Genomic DNA, 18,016 nt, shown 5'->3' on the forward strand with positions numbered 1-18,016 from the left:
CAGGTCTGTCAAAGGAGGAGAAACTAAATTGGTAAGGATTATAAGCACTGGAGGAGTTCAGAACAGTGAGAAGATCTCATAGAAACTTATAAATTCTAACAGGGTTAGACTGGGTAGATTTAGAATGTTCCCAGTGGTGGGGGAATCCAGAACTAGGGGTCATAGGAGGAGGAGTAAACTTTCTAGAACTGAGGTGAGGAGAAATTTCTTCACTGAGAAGACGGTGAACATGTGGAATTCACTACCACAAAATGTAGCTGAGGCCAAAACGTTGTCTGATTTCAAGAAAAAAATTAGATATGTGGCTAAAGGAATTATGTGATATGGTGGGGGGGGGGGGGGGGGGGGGGGGGTGGTCTGTGTGTGTGGAGATCAGAATACTGAATTTGATGATCAGCCATGATCAAGATGAATAGCGGAGCAGGTTCACAAGGCTGAACGGCCTACTCCTGCTTCTAGTTTCTATGTTGCAACTACTGAGGCACTAACCTCTCAACTGCAGGAAAGAGCTTCACAATAATTCTATTAAAGCACCTACTAGACACTCTCATAGATGGTGTCCCCCAAATCATATTGTAGTTGTAGGGTTAACCATGGGGCAACCAATATGGTGTTAGAACATAGAACTTAGAACATTACAGCGCAGTACAGGCCCTTCGGCCCTCAATGTTGCGCCAACCAGTGGAACCAATCTAACCCTCTAACCTAAACTATTCCAATGTTATCCATATGCCTATCCACTGACCATTTGAACACCCTTAAAGTTGGTATGTCCACAACTGCTGCAGGCAGGGCGCTCCACGCCCTTACTACCCTCTGAGTAAAGAACCTACCTCTGACATCCGTCCTATAATTACCACCCCTCAATTTAAAGCTATGTCCCCTCATGTTAGCCATCACCATCCGAGGAAAAAGGCTCTCACTATCCACCCTATCTAACCCTCTGATCATCTTGTATGCCTCAATTAGGTCACCTCTTAACCTTCTCTCTAACGAAAATAACCTCAAGTCCCTCAGCCTTTCCTCATAAGACCTTCCCACCATACCAGGCAACATCCTGGTAAACCTCCTCTGCACCCTTTCCAATGCCTCCACATCTTTCTTATAATGCAACGACCAGAACTGTACGCAATACTCCAAGTGCTGCCACACCAGAGTTTTGTATGGTTGCAACATGACCTCATGGCTCCGAAATGCAATCTCTCTACCAATAAAAGCTAACACACCATATGCCTTCTTAACCACCTTATCAACCTGGATGCCAACTTTCAGGGATCTATGCACATGTACACCGAGACCTCTCTGTTCGTCAACACTACCAACAGTCCTTCCATTAGCCCTATATTCTGTACTCCTGTTATTCTTACCAAAGTGAATCACCTCACACTTTTCCGCATTAAACTCCATTTGCCACCTCTCAGCCCAGCTCAGCAGCTTATCTAACATCCATCCTCACTGTCTACAACTCCTCCGACTTTGGTGTCGTCAGCAAATTTACTAACCCATCCTTCTACACCCTCATCTAGGTCATTTATAAAAATGACAAACAGCAGTGGCCCCAAAACAGATCCCTGAGGTACACCACTTGTAACTGAACTCCAGGTTGAATATTTCCCATCAACCACCACCCTCTGTCTTCTATCAGCGAGCAGCATCATTTGCAGCAAGACAATTACAACAGAAATTATGATGACAACAATATCCAAGGACACTTCCCTGTCTACTCCATTAGTGGCACAGAGTTGGCAGAAGTGCCAGTTTCCATGCTGTGAACCTCTATGACTCTATAGTGACCTCTTCAAAAAATGTAACAACATTACTTAAATCAGATGCAACCTACCCCATACAGACCCATGCTGACTCTTTAATAAATTCACACTTGCTCAAGTGCACAGCTACTCTGTCCCTGTTATCAACACTATCCTTGTGGGTAGATTCCACATAGACCAGATCTAATCCAAAGTTAGCATATATTTAGCTTAGATTCAACTGCTTTAATACTTGCTGGCATTAAATAAAAACATACTGAAATAATATGAATAAATTACAAATAGCAACTCATTTAACTTGTGCTTAGAATGTGTACCTTCAGATAGCAAGCAGCTTGTTATCTGATCTTCCCTCTTTGACTTTCATCTTTCTAGAATTTCAACAAAATTGAAAGATTGAATGGACAAACAGATTTTAGTTTATTAATATTTTGAATATCCTTTATAAGTACAACTTGACATAAAAACGAAAGACTGCTTGACAGAGGAATAATTTAATAGTTCCAGGAATCAGATCTATGGCAGTTACTTTTACAAGAAGTAGCCATACACACCTTCCTTTATACCCATAAGTGAGGACTTAGAAGGCTAAAGGAAATGCAGAATACTCCATAAATTGACTACCAAGAACTTCAGTAAACCCTTTACACATAAGCTGTCAATTTGCTTTCCCATATTGAGTGCTGAACTTCCTCTTTCTGTTCATGCTAGTATGAGTCAGTTATGTTTAGTGAAAACACAACTTTGTAGAGTAATCCATGACAAGCTATATAGTGAAAAGCATTGTTTCTTGTGTGCTATACAGATACAGCATATCGGTCATAGAAGAGACAGAGTGCAGAATGTAGTGTTGCAGTCAAGCTAGGCTTAGAGAAAGATCAACTCAGTGAGGGTGAAATATCAATATATCAACCCCCCATCATTTAGTTATTCCTTTTCAATGTAGGAAAATAGTTTTCCAAACTTGAACCACATGTTTCCACATGTAACCTTTATCATTCCATTCATACAAACAAAAGATACAGACAAAGGAATCAAGACAAACATTTGGATTGCACCCATGATAGTATTTCAATTTCAATTCCGAAGTTCATCCAGTATCTCTTGATTCCAACATCAAGCTGTTCTTTTCTGAGGTTTATATTTTGTTGTTGCATAGTATATGAGTGTTTGTTGGTGGAATTGATCCTTTTCCACCAATTCACACAGGTGCTCAGGCAATGGAAAGATGTGACATCAATGGAAGAATATGATATCAGTGGAAGAAAATTATATCCAAATCTAGCAACATACTCATGCAGTTGTTCCTGTTTTTTTTTCAAAGTCTGGACATGAGGTTAAATTGGTGATCATACATACTCTGTAAAAATGTGTCTCTACCTGAACTGACAAAGTAGAGGTAAAGCAAAAAATATGTGAATAGAAGGGGCAAGTCAAATGCCCAAGTTGATGTTCTTTATAACTATTGGTTCTGCAATATTTTCCTTTCTCTCTAAGCTGAATATTCATTTTCTTCAATTTACTGTCAAAGCCCAGTTAGGTCCATGTTAATCGAAGATAACGCCATACTCTGGTTTTGTGCATTCAGTTACATTATAAGAGCAGATTCAGTCTGTCATGAGGACTACTATTGCAAGCTACTCTACAAATGCCTTCCACCAATGATATAAACAGAAAGTATATAATTGTAATCATTATTAAATGTGCCAACAATTTTACATTTGAAAATTAGTGTGTGGTCAATAATTATATTCCATTAGGTCAGTGATATGTATGTCCTATTTTTATCTGATAATAGCATAATCTTTGACTTGGGAACACAGATGCCAATTACCACCCCCACAATGCATTGTGCATTCTCTCGTCTGTGCATGTGCTGAACATCACACAGACAGAAGAAATAACAAAGCGTTATGCACCAATTTTCATGTCTCCCAAACCACAAATAGGGTATAGTTAAATGAGTGTATGAGTAAAGAATCAGAAAGCTGCCAGCTTGCTCAGAAAGTGAGCAGTCCGCAACTACAAATAAAGAACGCTGATTCAAGAATAGACTGTACATAGCAGACGAGTGAAGGAGCAGAGGGACAGATAAGAAATTACCTGTTAAAAACCTGTTTAAATAAGTTTAAAGCACTTTGTAGTAAGAACTTACCTTGTAGAACTGTTTAAATCATTTAAAAGCATTTTTGCGGGCTTTTTGTATTTACCGCTTTAAGAATTCTGAGGGAGTGGTTAGAAGGGAGTTGTGGGGCAGCAGGCTTTAAATCAGCGCCAGGTTTAAAAGGAGGCCTGGTATAGACAGCGGGCAGCGTCGGAGTGGGCAGTGGAGTGAGAGGGAAGCAGAGCGAGCTATTAGGGCTTAAGATCAAAAGGGCTGGGGAGAAAAAGGGCCAGGTAAGTTCGTGTGGAAATTTTCGATACTACTACAGTGAATAATGGAGGGGCATGTGATGTGTTGTTTCTGTATGATGTGGGAACTGGTGGACCCCAGGGTCCTTCCCAGTGACCATGTCTGCAGTAAGTGCAGGTTGCTGGAGGAGCTCCAGCTCAAGGTAGATGAGCTGGCCTCTGACCTACAGACACTGAGGCTCATCAGGGGGAGAGAGGGTGCCATTGTCAATGGGGTGCAAGTGACATCCACCACCCCGGACTGGCTAACTCTAAGGGTCAGGAACAAGAGGGGATTGCTGAGAGGAGGAAGGGGGGTAGGGAGAGGAGGAAGGGGGGTGGGGAGCGGAGGCCTCAGCCCCCGCTCCGCCGCCTGCATAACAGGTTTGAGGTTCTTGCTTCCAGCGTGGACGAGGACGAGGGAGGTGAGGTCGGTGAGCAAACTGCACACGGTACAGTGATGCAGCAGGACATAGGCAAAGAGAAGGGGAAAAGGTACGTAGTAGTAATTGGGGATAGTGGGGTGAAGGGTATTGACACTGTCCTTTGTCACAATGACAAAGTGCACAGAAGGGTGTGTTGTCTGCCTGGTGCTCGGGTCCGGGATGTCGCAGCTGGGCTGCAGAGGAACCTGGAGTGGGAGGGTGAGAATCCGGTCATTGTGGTACATGTGGGTGCCAACGACGTAGGCAAAATGCAAAGTGAGGATCTGGGGAGGGAATATGATAAGCTGGGAATGGAATTAAAAAGTAGAACCGACAAGGTGGTTATCTCTGGGCTACTGCCTGAACCGAGTGCAGACGGGCGTAGGGTTGATAGGATTAAGGAAGTGAATGGGTGGCTCAGGGATTAGTGTGGGAGGAATGGGTTTGAATTTATGGGGCATTGGCATCAGTATTGGGGTAGGTGGGACCTGTTCGGGCAGGATGGGGTTGGTCTGAACCGTGCTGGGACCAGAGTCCTGGTGAATCGTGTAAAGAGGACTGTAGACAGGGCTTTAAACTAATTGGGGAGGGGGGGAGGGTACGAGGGTAGGTGACATTACGGGGTCTAAAGTTAAGGAGAGGGTACAGGTAAGGGTAGAGGCCGAGAATGTCCCAATAATAAAGGGAGTAGGGGGTGTGAGTATGGTTGGTGGTGTTCCGGCAAATAGGGTCCAGGTGAAGGCTGGGATGAAGGCACTTTATCTGAATGCATGAAGCATTCGGAATAAAGTGGATGAGCTGGTGGCGCAGATCGGCACAAATGGATATGATCTGGTGGCCATTACAGAGATGTGGCTGCAAGGTGACAGGGACTGGGAGCTGAATGTCCAGGGGTATCAAGTGTTTAGGAAGGATAGGCGGGAGGAAAAAGGGGGGGGGGGGGGGGGCGCGTAGCTCTGCTGATTAAGGATAGCATCAGGGTGGTAGCAAGGGATGATATTGGAGCCAAAGAGCAGAAAGTGGAATCGTTGTGGGTAGAGATTAGGAACAGCAAAGGGAGGAAGACGCTGGTGGGTGTCGTCTATAGGCCCCCGAGTAATGATCTGGAGGTGGGGCGGGCTGTTAACGCGCAAATAAGTGCGGCGTGCAGGAATGGGACGGCCATAATTATGGGGGATTTCAATCTACATATTGATTGGTCGACCCATGTTGGACGCGGTGGGCTCGTGGAGGAGTTCTTGGAATGCTGCCGGGATAGTTTCCTTGAACAGTGTGTGTTGGAGCCGATGAGGGAGTGAGCTATCTTGGATCTGGTGTTATGTAATGAGGCGGGTAGAATCGGGGACCTTGCGGTGAAGGATCCTCTTGGGGAGAGCGATCATTGTATGGTGGAGTTTCTGGTGCAGATGGAGGAGGACAAAGTGGGTTCCCGGACACGCGTCCTTTGTTTGAACAGAGGGGAGTACGGTAGGATGAGAGAAGAATTGGCGAATGTGGACTGGGGGAACGCGTTGGAAGGTAGGTCTGCTGAGGAGCAGTGGAGGATCTTTAAGGAGATCTTTCTTGGTGCTCAGCAGAAATTTATTCCGATGGTCAAAAAGGACCGTAGGAGGAGAGGTAATAAGCCGTGGATAACGAAGGAGGTGAAGGAAAGTGTTAAACTAAAAGCGGAGGCGTTTAGAGTAGCTAAGAGTAATGGGCGAGAAGAGGATTGGGAGAGGTTTAAATGTCAACAAAGATTGACAAAGAATTTGATAAAGAAGGGTAGGAGAAACTATGAAGCTGGGCTAGCGCTTAATATAAAAAAGGATAGCAAGAGTTTTTATAAATATATAAAAAGGAAGAGGCTGGCTAGGGTGAACGTTGGACCCTTAGAGGATGAGAAGGGGGACTTAGTGGTAGGGGATGGGGATATCGCTGAGGTCTTGAATAACATTTTTGTTTCGGTCTTCATGGAGGAGGACGTGAATAATTTGCCGGGTGTTAGAGATGGAAAGGTGGTAGGACTGGAGGGTCTTAATGACATTACTGTTACTAGAGAGGTGGTGCTCGACAGACTGGAGGGGCTGAGTGTGGACAAGTCCCCAGGACCGGATGGAATGCATCCCAGGGTTCTGAAAGAAATGGCAGGGGTGATAGTGGATGCCTTGGTGGTTATTTTCCAGACGTTGCTGGATTCCAGGGAAGTGCCGGATGATTGGAAAACGGCTAATGTTACGCCGTTGTTTACGAAGGGTGCCAGGCAAAAGGCAGGGAATTATAGGCTGGTTAGTTTAACGTCTGTTGTAGGTAAAATGTTAGAATCCGTCATCAAGGAGGAAATAGCGAGGCATCTTGAGAGGAATTGCTTGATAGAGCAGATGCAGCACGGTTTCGTTAAAGGGAAGTCGTGTCTGACAAATTTACTGGAGTTCTATGAGGATGTGTCTAGGGCGGTGGATAAAGGAGAGCCAGTGGATGTGGTCTTTCTTGATTTTCAGAAGGCATTTGACAAGGTACCTCACAAGAGGTTACTGCAGAAGGTCAGGGGACATGGAGTTGGGGGTAGGGTGTTAGCGTGGATAGAGGATTGGTTGTCAAATAGGAGGCAGAGAGTGGGGGTCAATGGGTGCTATTCGGATTGGAGGTTGGTGACTAGTGGAGTGCCCCAGGGGTCGGTGCTGGGGCCTCAGCTATTTACCATTTATACAGATGATCTGGAGGAGGGAACCGAGTGTATGGTGTCGAAATTTGCTGATGACACCAAGATTGGTGGAACGGCAAATTGTGCGGAGGGTGTGGAGAGTCTGCAGAAGGATCTAGATAGGCTGGGTGAATGGGCCAGGAAATGGCAAATGGAATTTATGTTGGCAAGTGCGAGGTGGTCCACTTTGGTAGGAATAATGGTAGGAAGGATTATTACTTACGTGGCGAAAAACTGCAGCAGGTGACGGTGCAGAGGGACCTCGGGGTCCTTGTGCATGAGTCGCAAAATCCCAGCTTGCAGGTGCAGCAGGTGGTCAGGAAGGCAAATGGGATGCTGGCCTTCATAGCGAGGGGGATTGAATATAAAAGTAGGGAGGTCTTGCTGCGACTGTATAGGGCATTGGTGAGGCCGCAGCTGGAGTACTGTGTGCAGTTTTGGGCGCCGTACTTACTCAAGGATATTTTGGCCTTGGAGGGAGTGCAGAGGAGGTTTACTAGGCTGATGCCGGAGTTGAGGGGGTTGAGCTATGAGGAGAGGCTGAATAAACTAGGCTTGTACTCGTTAGAGTTTAGAAGAATGAGGGGAGATCTCATTGAGACGTATAAGATGATGAATGGGATGGATAGGATAGAGGTGGAGACACTCTTCCCGCTCAGAAAGGACAGTAGGACTAGGGGGCACAGCCTCAAGATAAAGGGAGGGCAGTTTAGAACGGAGTTGAGGAAGAACTTCTTCACTCAAAGGGTGGTGAATCTCTGGAATTCTCTGCCCGTTGAGGTGGTGGAGGTTACCTCGCTAAATATTTTTAAGACGCGGGTTGATGGGTTTTTGATAAGAGAGGGGATTAAGGGTTATGGGGAGAGGGCGGGAATGTGGAACTGAGCCACGACAGATCAGCCATGATCTTATTGATGGCGGGGCAGGCTCGAAGGGCTAGATGGCCTACTCCTGCTCCTATTTCTTATGTTCTTATTATGTTCTTATATCAAATGCAAAAGAGAAGTTTGCACGCATTTTGTTTTGGAAAACACCACCTATTGTTAATGATATAACATTACAGCATGGCAGAAAAAGAATTAGCCCCTCAAATCTGTACAGACATTAAGCAAAGATACAATTAAATGATTGTTTTGATTTGTTCAAAGCCAAAATAAATACTACTTTACGTATAAATGATCAATTGCCAAATGAAAATCATAACAGTGGCGTGTACCACATGAAACAGCATTTGCATGCCAAATGAAATTTCAATTTCAAGTAAAAACAAAGCATCATTGCCTTACCTAAAAGCAAAGACCCCCAAGTGAAATTTTCACAACTGCTTTCACATATCCAAAAGGAAAACGGAATGAACCATATCAAATTTCACAGCATTATAGGAAAACCAGAGCATATACTTATGAGAAAACAAACACTAACTATTAAACAGGGAAGGCTGTCACCTGATATATCCTGAAAGGAACAAATCGGAACCCGCCTTCCTCAGTTGGATACTCCATTAGTTTTCGATTGATGGCCCAAAACTGGTCAAACTTGTCTGTACAAAAAAACATTAAATATTAATATGTTTCAGCATTTAAATTACAATTAAAACTAATTTTATCTGTTCAAATTTAGACAGTAGTTGCTTTGCTAATTTTATTTAAAAAATCTGCTAGATTATCACTATGCATCTATCATTTCACCTGGAAGAGTTTAATGAATGTGTTAATTGAAGAATTTGTGAAATATTAAAAATTATTCTTGGATGGATGAAATCAAAATCAAATCTCTGGATTCATATTCTGTGGCTCAAAAAATATCAAGTACTTTGAAGAATACAAAACATTAGCATTCGGTCAAGACACACAATATAATTAACAATTATACTTGTATATCACAGTAAAAGTAGCAATTTATACCACTACCAATGATCAAAGGGAAAAATGTTTAGATACACAACTGAATAACGACAAAGAGTCATTGCTGAAAATATAAGAGTAAACTTAAACCGACAGAAAAAAAGGACAGAATGGTTCATTTTTGAATTTGAAAGGTCAATTTAAAAATATTTGCAGTGGCAACGATCTACTTGTAATTGCACTTTATAGATATCACAATCCAAGCACACTTAGGAAACTAGTTAAATATTTGTAAAACTCCAATTGCATTGTACCATAGGTCAATAATATTTAATTAATCTATCAAGTGTTGTGCGGCCTCGCAGGTGGAGGAGGTGGTCAAGAAGGCGTATGGTGTACTGGCCTTCATTAATCGAGGGATTGAGTTTCGGAGTCGGGAGGTAATGCTGCAACTTTATAAGACCCTTGTCAGGCCTCATTTAGAGTATTGTGCGCAGTTCTGGTCGCCTCACTATAGGAAAGATGTAGAAGCTATTGAGAGGGTACAGAGGAGATTTACAAGGATGTTGCCTGGACTGGGAGGCATGCCTTATGAAGTTAGGTTGAGGGAGCTGGGACTCTTTTCCCTGGAGAGACGAAGGTTGAGAGGCGACCTGATAGAAGTTTACAAAATGTTGAGAGGAATAGATAGGGTGGACTCTCAGAGGCTATTTCCCCAGGTTGAAATGGTTGCTACGAGAGGACACAGATTTAAGGTGCGGGGAGGGAGGTTCAGAAGTGATGTTAGGGGTAAGTTTTTCACTCAGAGGGTGGTGAGTGAATGGAATCGGCTGCCATCAGTGGTGGTGGAGGCGAACTCGCTGGGGTCTTTTAAAAGACTTCTGGATGAGTATATGGGGTTTAATGAGATTGAGGGTTATAGATAGGTCTGTAGGTTGGTAGGTGTTGATGTGATCGGCACAACTCGTGGGCCGAAGGGCCTGTTTGTGCTGTAGTGTTCTATGTTCTATGTTCTATGAATGGCTTTCATTATGGAACCTACAGAAATACAACAAGGATCCATATGGAAACAATTAGGAGACCAGGAAATATTACAATGGGGCAGGGCAGAGATTACAAAGATTTCCATTCCTTATTTATTACAAGGAACACAGTTTAATGAGTTTAGTTAAGGTTATATAAAATCAAATACTATACAATTTTATCTGATACATAATATGTTAGTTAGCATTTTTTCTCTTCATCCATCTCAACAAATGTGAAGGAAAAAAGGAATGGGTAGAATTGCATCTTTAAATAATCCATTTTAAAATACTGGAAATAAAGCAGTTAATAATTTGCTTGCTTAACAATTGTTCAATCCTTTATAAAACACATCAATGTTAACCATTGAAAACTGCAATTGTAGCTAATTTTTCACGCCTCTAATTGATCAAATTGGTCAATGTTGCCTTAATAGGGCATGAGAAATCAAAGCAGCAGTGTGGTCACTGGTACCAATTTACTATCCTTTCAGGATGAAAAGTTCCTAAGTTGGGCTCTGTTTTTGGCTAAGATCAAGTGTAGTATCGACTTGCTATGCTTGGTTGAAGTCATTAGGTTACATTTTAGCTTAATTTGAAGCAATTTTTAAAAGCAGCATCTTGGCCTTTGGCTAAAATGCAAATGAGATCAAGCCTTGGCGGAGGAGCTATGCCTACTCCAATCAGCTTGGATCATGTAGATCAAGCCCAAGACAGGAGGTGAGAGCCCTGTCTTGTCAGCTTGGATTGGGAATGTCTCAACTTGTTCAGACTCTGAATTGGACTTGATTTGATTGAATTTGAATAAAAACAAAAAAAAAATGTACTTGGGATAAAATAAGGGTTTAGATTCTGTACAACTCTGAACATATTGTGGAAGGGAAATTCAGAAACATCCTGGGCTACCTTCGCAAACACCCAAATAACTTTTCAGATAAGCATCCTATTTAAAAAATGATTCAGAAAGATGAAAAGGAATTTGATGGCCTGTTAATTTTATTTTCCATCAGTACCATAAATAAGACAAAAAGTATTCCCAAGAGCAAAATAGAAAGGAAAATTACATAACTTTGTAAGAGGATGAAAGTAAAATTAGTGCTCCAGATCTCCCATAGGAAAACTGAAATGAAAACTGAAGTGTCGGCGTTTAATGTGTCGAAGGAAATAACTAAAATACAAGAATACCTATGACAGGTGTTTTAAAAAAATGCAAAACAGACATTTATCCAAACCAAACAAATCCACCTTTTCAAAAGACAAACCAGTTCGTTAATTTTTGTATTTTGCAGAATATTTCCTTAATATATAGAGTGTTGATGTTGAACACTATGAGCCGAACCTTACAGAGCATGGCAATGTGGATAGATGGCAGGGTGTGCAGTTGGCAGGGCAGGGTGGTATGGTCTGGTTAGGTCAGACTGGGGAAGGAAAGTCAGAAGGGGAAGTCTGAAGGCCAATGGAGGATCACAGTAGTTGAGGTGGGGAGTGGGTGTAACCAGTTTGAAGTCAGTGAGGAATGGGATGGTGTGGTCATTTGCACAGTTGCACAAGAGTTAGCCATGCGTTTTTCTGTCTTATATTTCCTGGTTAACTATACAGATAAGTTAAAACCCTCCAAAGTCACCGATTCCAACTCGGAGATTTGCAGAAGGCCTGAGGAAGCTAGGGAATTGACCAAAGTTGAAACTTCCTTGGAAGTTCCTGCAAAGTCTTTGCATTGGAACTCCCAAAGCATCCTGTATCCTCTAGGATACATCTGGTCTTCAACCATCTAAGGACTGAAGATTTAGGCCTATGTTACCATTTCTGAATCTCCTACCATTCTGGGGCATTACCATTGACTTGAAAATAAACTTGACCAGCCATATAAATTCTCTGGTTATAAGGACAGGTTAGAGGCTGGGAATTCTATAGCAATTAATGCACCTCCCAATTCCCCAAAGCCTATATGCCAACTAGAAGGCACAAGTCAGAATGCGACACAATATCATATATGCCTGGATGAATGCAGCTCCAACAAACTCAAGATGTTCCCCACCATCCAGGACAAAGCAGACTATTAGTAAGCACCACATATAAGATGCATTTCTGCAACTCAACAAGACTCCCTTGACAGTGTCCACAAACTCCATTGCTGAGAAAAACCATGGCAGCAAATGCCTGAGAACATCACCTCCTGCACGCTGCCTTCCAAGTCACATATCCTCATTTGGAAATAAGTAGCAATTTTTTTTCCACTGACTCTGGATTAAAATCCTGGCAATCCTCTCCCAACAGCACTATGGGTACAACTACACCAAAAGGACTGCAGCAATTCAAGAAGGCAGCTCACCTCTCAATGGCAATTAGGGGTAGATAATAGAACATAGAACACTACAGCACAAACAGGCCCTTCGGCCCACAAGTTGTGCCAATCACATCTATACCTACCAAGCATGCTGGCCTTGCCAATAATGTACACATCTCATAAACACGTCTAAAAAATAACTTGTTGCTATCAAACCAGTGACTGTTACAGGCGAGCGAGGGGTGACGTGAAGGCTTTGGGCACCCTTAAGGAATACAAAGTGACTGGGTGGCGCTTGCCCTCGGCTAAGGAGCCTAACCCTGCACTCTACTGGATCTGCATCTTTGCTCCAAATCATATTGTTGCCAAGTCTCGATTCTGGTACTTCATTTCACTGATGAAGAAGCTGAAAAAGTCTGCTGGCGAAACAGTCTATTGTGGACTGGTTTTTGAGAAGTTACCCACCAAAGTCAAGAACTTTGGTATCTGGTTGAGCTATGACTCTCGAATTGGAACCCACAACACGGACAAGGAGTACAGGGATCTGAGCACTGCTGGTGCTGTCACTCAGTGCTACCGTGATATGGGAGCTCGTCATTGTGCCCGGGCTCACTCCATTCAGATCATGAAGGTAGAGGAGATTGCATCCAGCAAGTGTCGCCGTCCTGCTGTTAAGAAGTTCCATAACTCCAAGATCAAGTTCCCTCTGCCACACCGAATCTTGCGTCAACAGCACAAGCCACGTTTCACCACCAAGAGACCAAACACTTTCTTCTAAAATGTACTGACTGTTGGAACTTTGTCAGGCAGACTCTGGGGAACACCGCCACTTGCAAGGTCCCCTCCAGGTCATTCACCATTCTGAATTGGAACTATGTCGTTGTTTCTTCCCTGTCATTTGGTCAAAATCTTGGAACTCCCTCCCTAACACTATGGATGTAACTATGCACCACAATGGATTGGCAGCTTCTCAAGGTTGATTTGGGATGGGAAATAATGCCAGTGACGTCGCAGGAACAATGTTTAAAAAACTGAAATACTGTTCAAGCAAGGCAAGAGCAGAATAAATTTGCCGCACTCCACTCTATACTATACTAAAAGTATGAATGTTGTTAAAATGGGATCAATACCTAGAATGGTTATATGAAGAAGTGATTCCAGTCCGACATCTGCTAACTTGTCTTCTAATCAAAAGTTATTTTGAAAAACAGTTCCAGGTTAACTTCTCTATTCCATTTACCAGACATAGAACGTAGAGGCAGGAATAGGCTATTTGGCCTTTGAAGCCAGCTCTGCCATTCATTATGATCATGGCTGATCATCAAATTTAACACCCTGATTCCACCTTCTCCCCATATCCCTTGAGCCCCAAGGGCTAGATCTAATTCCTTCTTGAAATCGCGCAACATTTTGGCCTCAACTACTTCATGGTAGCGAATTCCAAAGATTCACCCTCTCTGGGTAAAGGCACTTCTCCTCACCTCAGTCCTAAAAGATTTATCCCTTAGCCTCAAATCATCCCTAGTTCGAGTCTCCCCCACCATTGGGAACATTCTTTTTGAATCTACCCTGTCTAATCTTATGTACTGCTACAATATAACATCCTAGTTGTTTCCTGTCAAGGATTAGTGTAGACAAAATAGAGGCAGTCAGCAACTTGGGACCTTGATTTTTTTTTAGAAAAGGCTCGTTATATTTTTTAGGGATATATTACAGACCTCAACTTCAAAGAAATAAATGGAAGAGAAAATCTGCAGTTAATGATGAGTGGGAGAACATTATTACTGGAAGATCTTAATTATTGGTGCAGAGAGGGAGAAAGGGAAATAAAATGCATCTTTCTGAGGAGACAGTGGCGTAGTGGTAATATCATTAAACTAGTAATCTAGAGGCCCAGGTGAATGCCCTGAGAAAATGAGTACATATCCTATTGGCACAGCACCTAGTGGAATTTAAATACAATTAATAAATCTGAAATACAAATCTAGCCTCAGCAATGGTGACCTTCATAAGAACATAAGAAATAGGAGCAGGAGTGGGCCATCTAGCCCTTCGAGCCTGCCCTGCCATTCAGTAAGATCATGGCTGATCTGAAGTGGACCAGTTCCACTTACCCACCTGCTCCCCATAACCCTTAATTCCCTTATCGATCAGAAATCTATCTACCCGTCAATTAAACATATTCAACAAGGTAGCCTCCACCACTTCAATGGACAGAGAATTCCAGAGATTCACCACCCTCTGAGAGAAGAAGTTCCTCCTCAACTCTGTTCTAAACTGCACCCCCACCCCCCACCGCTTATTTTAAGGCTGTGCCCTCTAGTTCTGAATTCATTGATTGCTGTAAAAACCCAACTAGTTCACTACTGGGCTTTAAAGCAGAAAATATGCCATCCCTTTTCTGGTCTGACCTACACATAGCTCGAGATTCATAGAAATAGGGTTGACTCTTAACTGACCTCTAAATTGGCTGAGCAAGCTACTTAATTCAAGGGAATTTAGGGATGGGCAACAAATGTTGGCCTTGTCAGCAATGCCCAGATCCCACGAAAGAGTAAAAAAAACATTTCCACCTCAGATTTGGTTATGAGTATCGAAACTGATCAGAGATAAGCACCTGGGGATAAATGGTTGCAACATGTTAAAAGGTTAAAAGATGCAACTAGAAGGAGAACAAGCACAAGACGTGCTTTGTGTCTTTTAGAAAGAGGAAGAGCTTGTTGAGGTGGTGATATGGCATCCTTTTTATTAAATTGCATAGCGATAGAATAAGGATATTCTACTAGCAAGTAAATTAGTAGTTGCATTACCTGTAATATATGTGAGATATGCACTTTTGAAGGAAAATCGTTGAGGCCCAAGAAATTGCATTTCAGGGCTTTACTGAATGTGGGTGTTCCTAAAGACTGTAGCATTGCTAATGTAAAATTGATTTAAAAATGAGACACAAAACTAATTCAAATAATCTCAGACCACTTAGCTCAATGTATAGAGTAAGAGGGAAAAAGTGATTTTGTTTTCAAGTTCATTCCTGGGACGTGAGCTTCACTTATCAAGTGTAGCATTTATTACCACCTATCCCTTATTGCCTGTCTGCTGTATTGAGCTCTATGCTTATGAAAGATAGAGGCTGGAATTTTCCAGCCATTCACACCAGCAGGGTCTTCCAGTGCCACCAACATCACATCCTCGCTGTGGGTTTCATGGCAGCAGAGGGGTGCATTCAACAGGACAACAGCAGCACCAGAAGGTCTCACCGCCAGCCAATGACAAAACACGCAGTGGGTTATGCAGAAAATTCCACCCACAGATTTTATGCAGGTACAAAATGGATTGATTAAGATGCTGTCTGATGTGAGAAAATACAAATAGAAAAAATTAATGAACTGGAAGTATTTAGGGGCAATTGTAATAGATACGTTGAAAAGACTGAATGGAAAAGGGTAAGTGGAAGCATACTATTCTCAGAGATCAGGAGCATGGAGTCACAGAAAGAGGACTAAATGCAAGATATTTAGAACAAGAGGTAGGATAACTGTATCTACAAAATCAAGAGGATACGCATGTACTTCCAGAGTTAATGGTTAACCAAGTTTTTATTCGTCTGTCCTATTGTCCCACCAGTGTGGCTCAAGTGTCATATTTTGTTTTGCCCTTCCAAATCTGGCCATTGTGAATTGAGTTCCAGATTCCTGAATTTGGACAGGTTAAACAGATTAGAAAAATTAGATCGCCAGTATAATGAACTCTGTTCAGGGCAACTCTTTCCTCACCAACTACCCAATGTTTCATTACTTTCAGACCATTCTTCACCCATTTCCAAATTTTAGCGAGAATACCAGGAATCATATGTATGTTTACCAACTTCAACTAAACATCATTACTCTGTGACATTGGTGAATTTTTTTTGCAATTTACTGACAGTCAGGTCGTTATCAGATTTATTTTGTCACTTTTACAAAAGCAGTTGGCCTCTTTCCAATGTGAGATGACTTTTGCATTCAATGACTCACTTAATCCAACCAGCACTTTGTAGATTTTACACCCAATCATTGCATATTGACTTTGCCTCAGGATTTAATGCTGAGTTTACAAATATTCTCGGGAAGCAATAATGAAGTCAGTTTAGTTATAGAATCGCATTTGACAAAAGGCATGTCTGCACTAGTGAATACTTTCAGGAACTCATCCTCCGTATGCTTACTTTTTGAAGTTCATCCTCAGTTTCAGTCCCACTTGCAAACTGAATGAAAGTTTTCTAAAGACAAGGGAGGATTATTTAATTGTATTTTTAACCTCTCAACAGATTATTTTTAAATGAGCACCATTTAATAATTATTTTCAGTGGCTTTAGTCTTTGTGCCGACAGTTACAGCTGAGGCAGTTTTATACGTATCAAATTTTTACTTTCTCTTGTGAAATGAGAACTTGTGGGAAATTAAACTTGATGAATTTGACAATTCTGGAAATTTTTGCCTTTACCAGATGTCAATGTAAAATAAGTTCAGAGAAGAACAGCATATTTAGTGGGCTACATGCCATTCTGCATTCTCAATTCTTGCTAAGTTAAGCTTTGCTGAAATCAAGAACACCAGAAATATCAAATGCTCAATTAGCTTTGAAATTTGTAAACTAAAAGAAATACTAACTTTAACATACATGCTGTACGCACATCAGATTAAGTACAGAATAAGTCAGAATATTAATAACAGCAAAAGGAACTTGTACAATGGAAACCAAACTTAGAGTCTGGTAAACCAAAGTAAAATCTGAACCCAATGCTTTTATTGCATTTATCTGCTTGTTAATATGATTAATAACAACAAAATCTGTTGTTTCATAAATATTTGAAAGAAGTTTATTCTTTTATAGCTTGGGGCAACATCAACAATTGCAGCAAGCACACTGACATTAGAGAATAGTGATAAATATTTGCATGCATGTTATGTTTTCAAACGTCAGTGTTTTAATGACAGAATGACTAATGCCAAGAAAATTCAGTGTGTCATGTTGAAACTATAAAAACAGTTCAACAATAGCTTAACAAACCCACTACAAATTGGCATTCAAATTTCAACCAAAAATTGAAGATTTCACCCATTTATAATTATCTTCACTCTTTTAGAAAACAGGATATTCTTTAGATCGTCAAATGTCTAAAACATTGAAAATAATAACAATTATTTGAGCACAAACTCCACAACCACTGCCTATTTTATCACATTTCTTCTGTATTGCATAGTTTTAGCTGTACCTCAGTTGCGGCACTCTAAGCAGAGACAAGGGTCATGGGTGGAGGGGGGACTCAATGTTAAAATGGTGGCACGGGCTCGTTGGGCCGAAGGGCCTGTTTCCCGCACTGAGTTGTTCTTTGTCCTTGTTCTTTGCACTCATTTTCAAAGTTTAAAGTTTACTTATTTGTCACAAGTAGTCTTACATTCACATTGCAATGAAGTTACTGTGAAAAAGGTTGGGGTTTTCAACCTTATTTCAGCGCCTTGAGCACATAATCCTGACTGAAAATTTAGTACAATACCAAGGGAGCACTGCACTGCCAATGGTTGCATTTTCTGACATTACACTCAAGTCTCACAT

General features: G+C 41.8%; 1 protein-coding gene and 1 pseudogene across 4 annotated transcripts in view; one reads left to right on the top strand and one right to left on the bottom strand.

Moving 5' to 3' along the window:
* Positions 1 to 18,016, bottom strand: part of atg5 (ATG5 autophagy related 5 homolog (S. cerevisiae)) — a 156,125-nt gene that overhangs the window by 63,341 nt on the left and 74,768 nt on the right. For all 4 annotated transcript variants that reach the window (XM_080192827.1, XM_080192829.1, XM_080192830.1 and 1 more), the window contains exon 6: positions 8,714 to 8,808. In XM_080192827.1, the coding sequence (XP_080048953.1) occupies positions 8,714 to 8,808 (95 nt within the window). The remainder of the gene's footprint in view (positions 1 to 8,713; positions 8,809 to 18,016) is intronic.
* On the top strand, positions 11,694 to 13,224 carry LOC145345285 (large ribosomal subunit protein eL20 pseudogene; annotated as a pseudogene).

Source organism: Carcharhinus amblyrhynchos, chromosome 7 (genome assembly GCF_965287045.1).
Source record: "Carcharhinus amblyrhynchos chromosome 7, sCarAmb.v2.hapA, whole genome shotgun sequence".
Taxonomy (NCBI): domain Eukaryota; kingdom Metazoa; phylum Chordata; class Chondrichthyes; order Carcharhiniformes; family Carcharhinidae; genus Carcharhinus; species Carcharhinus amblyrhynchos.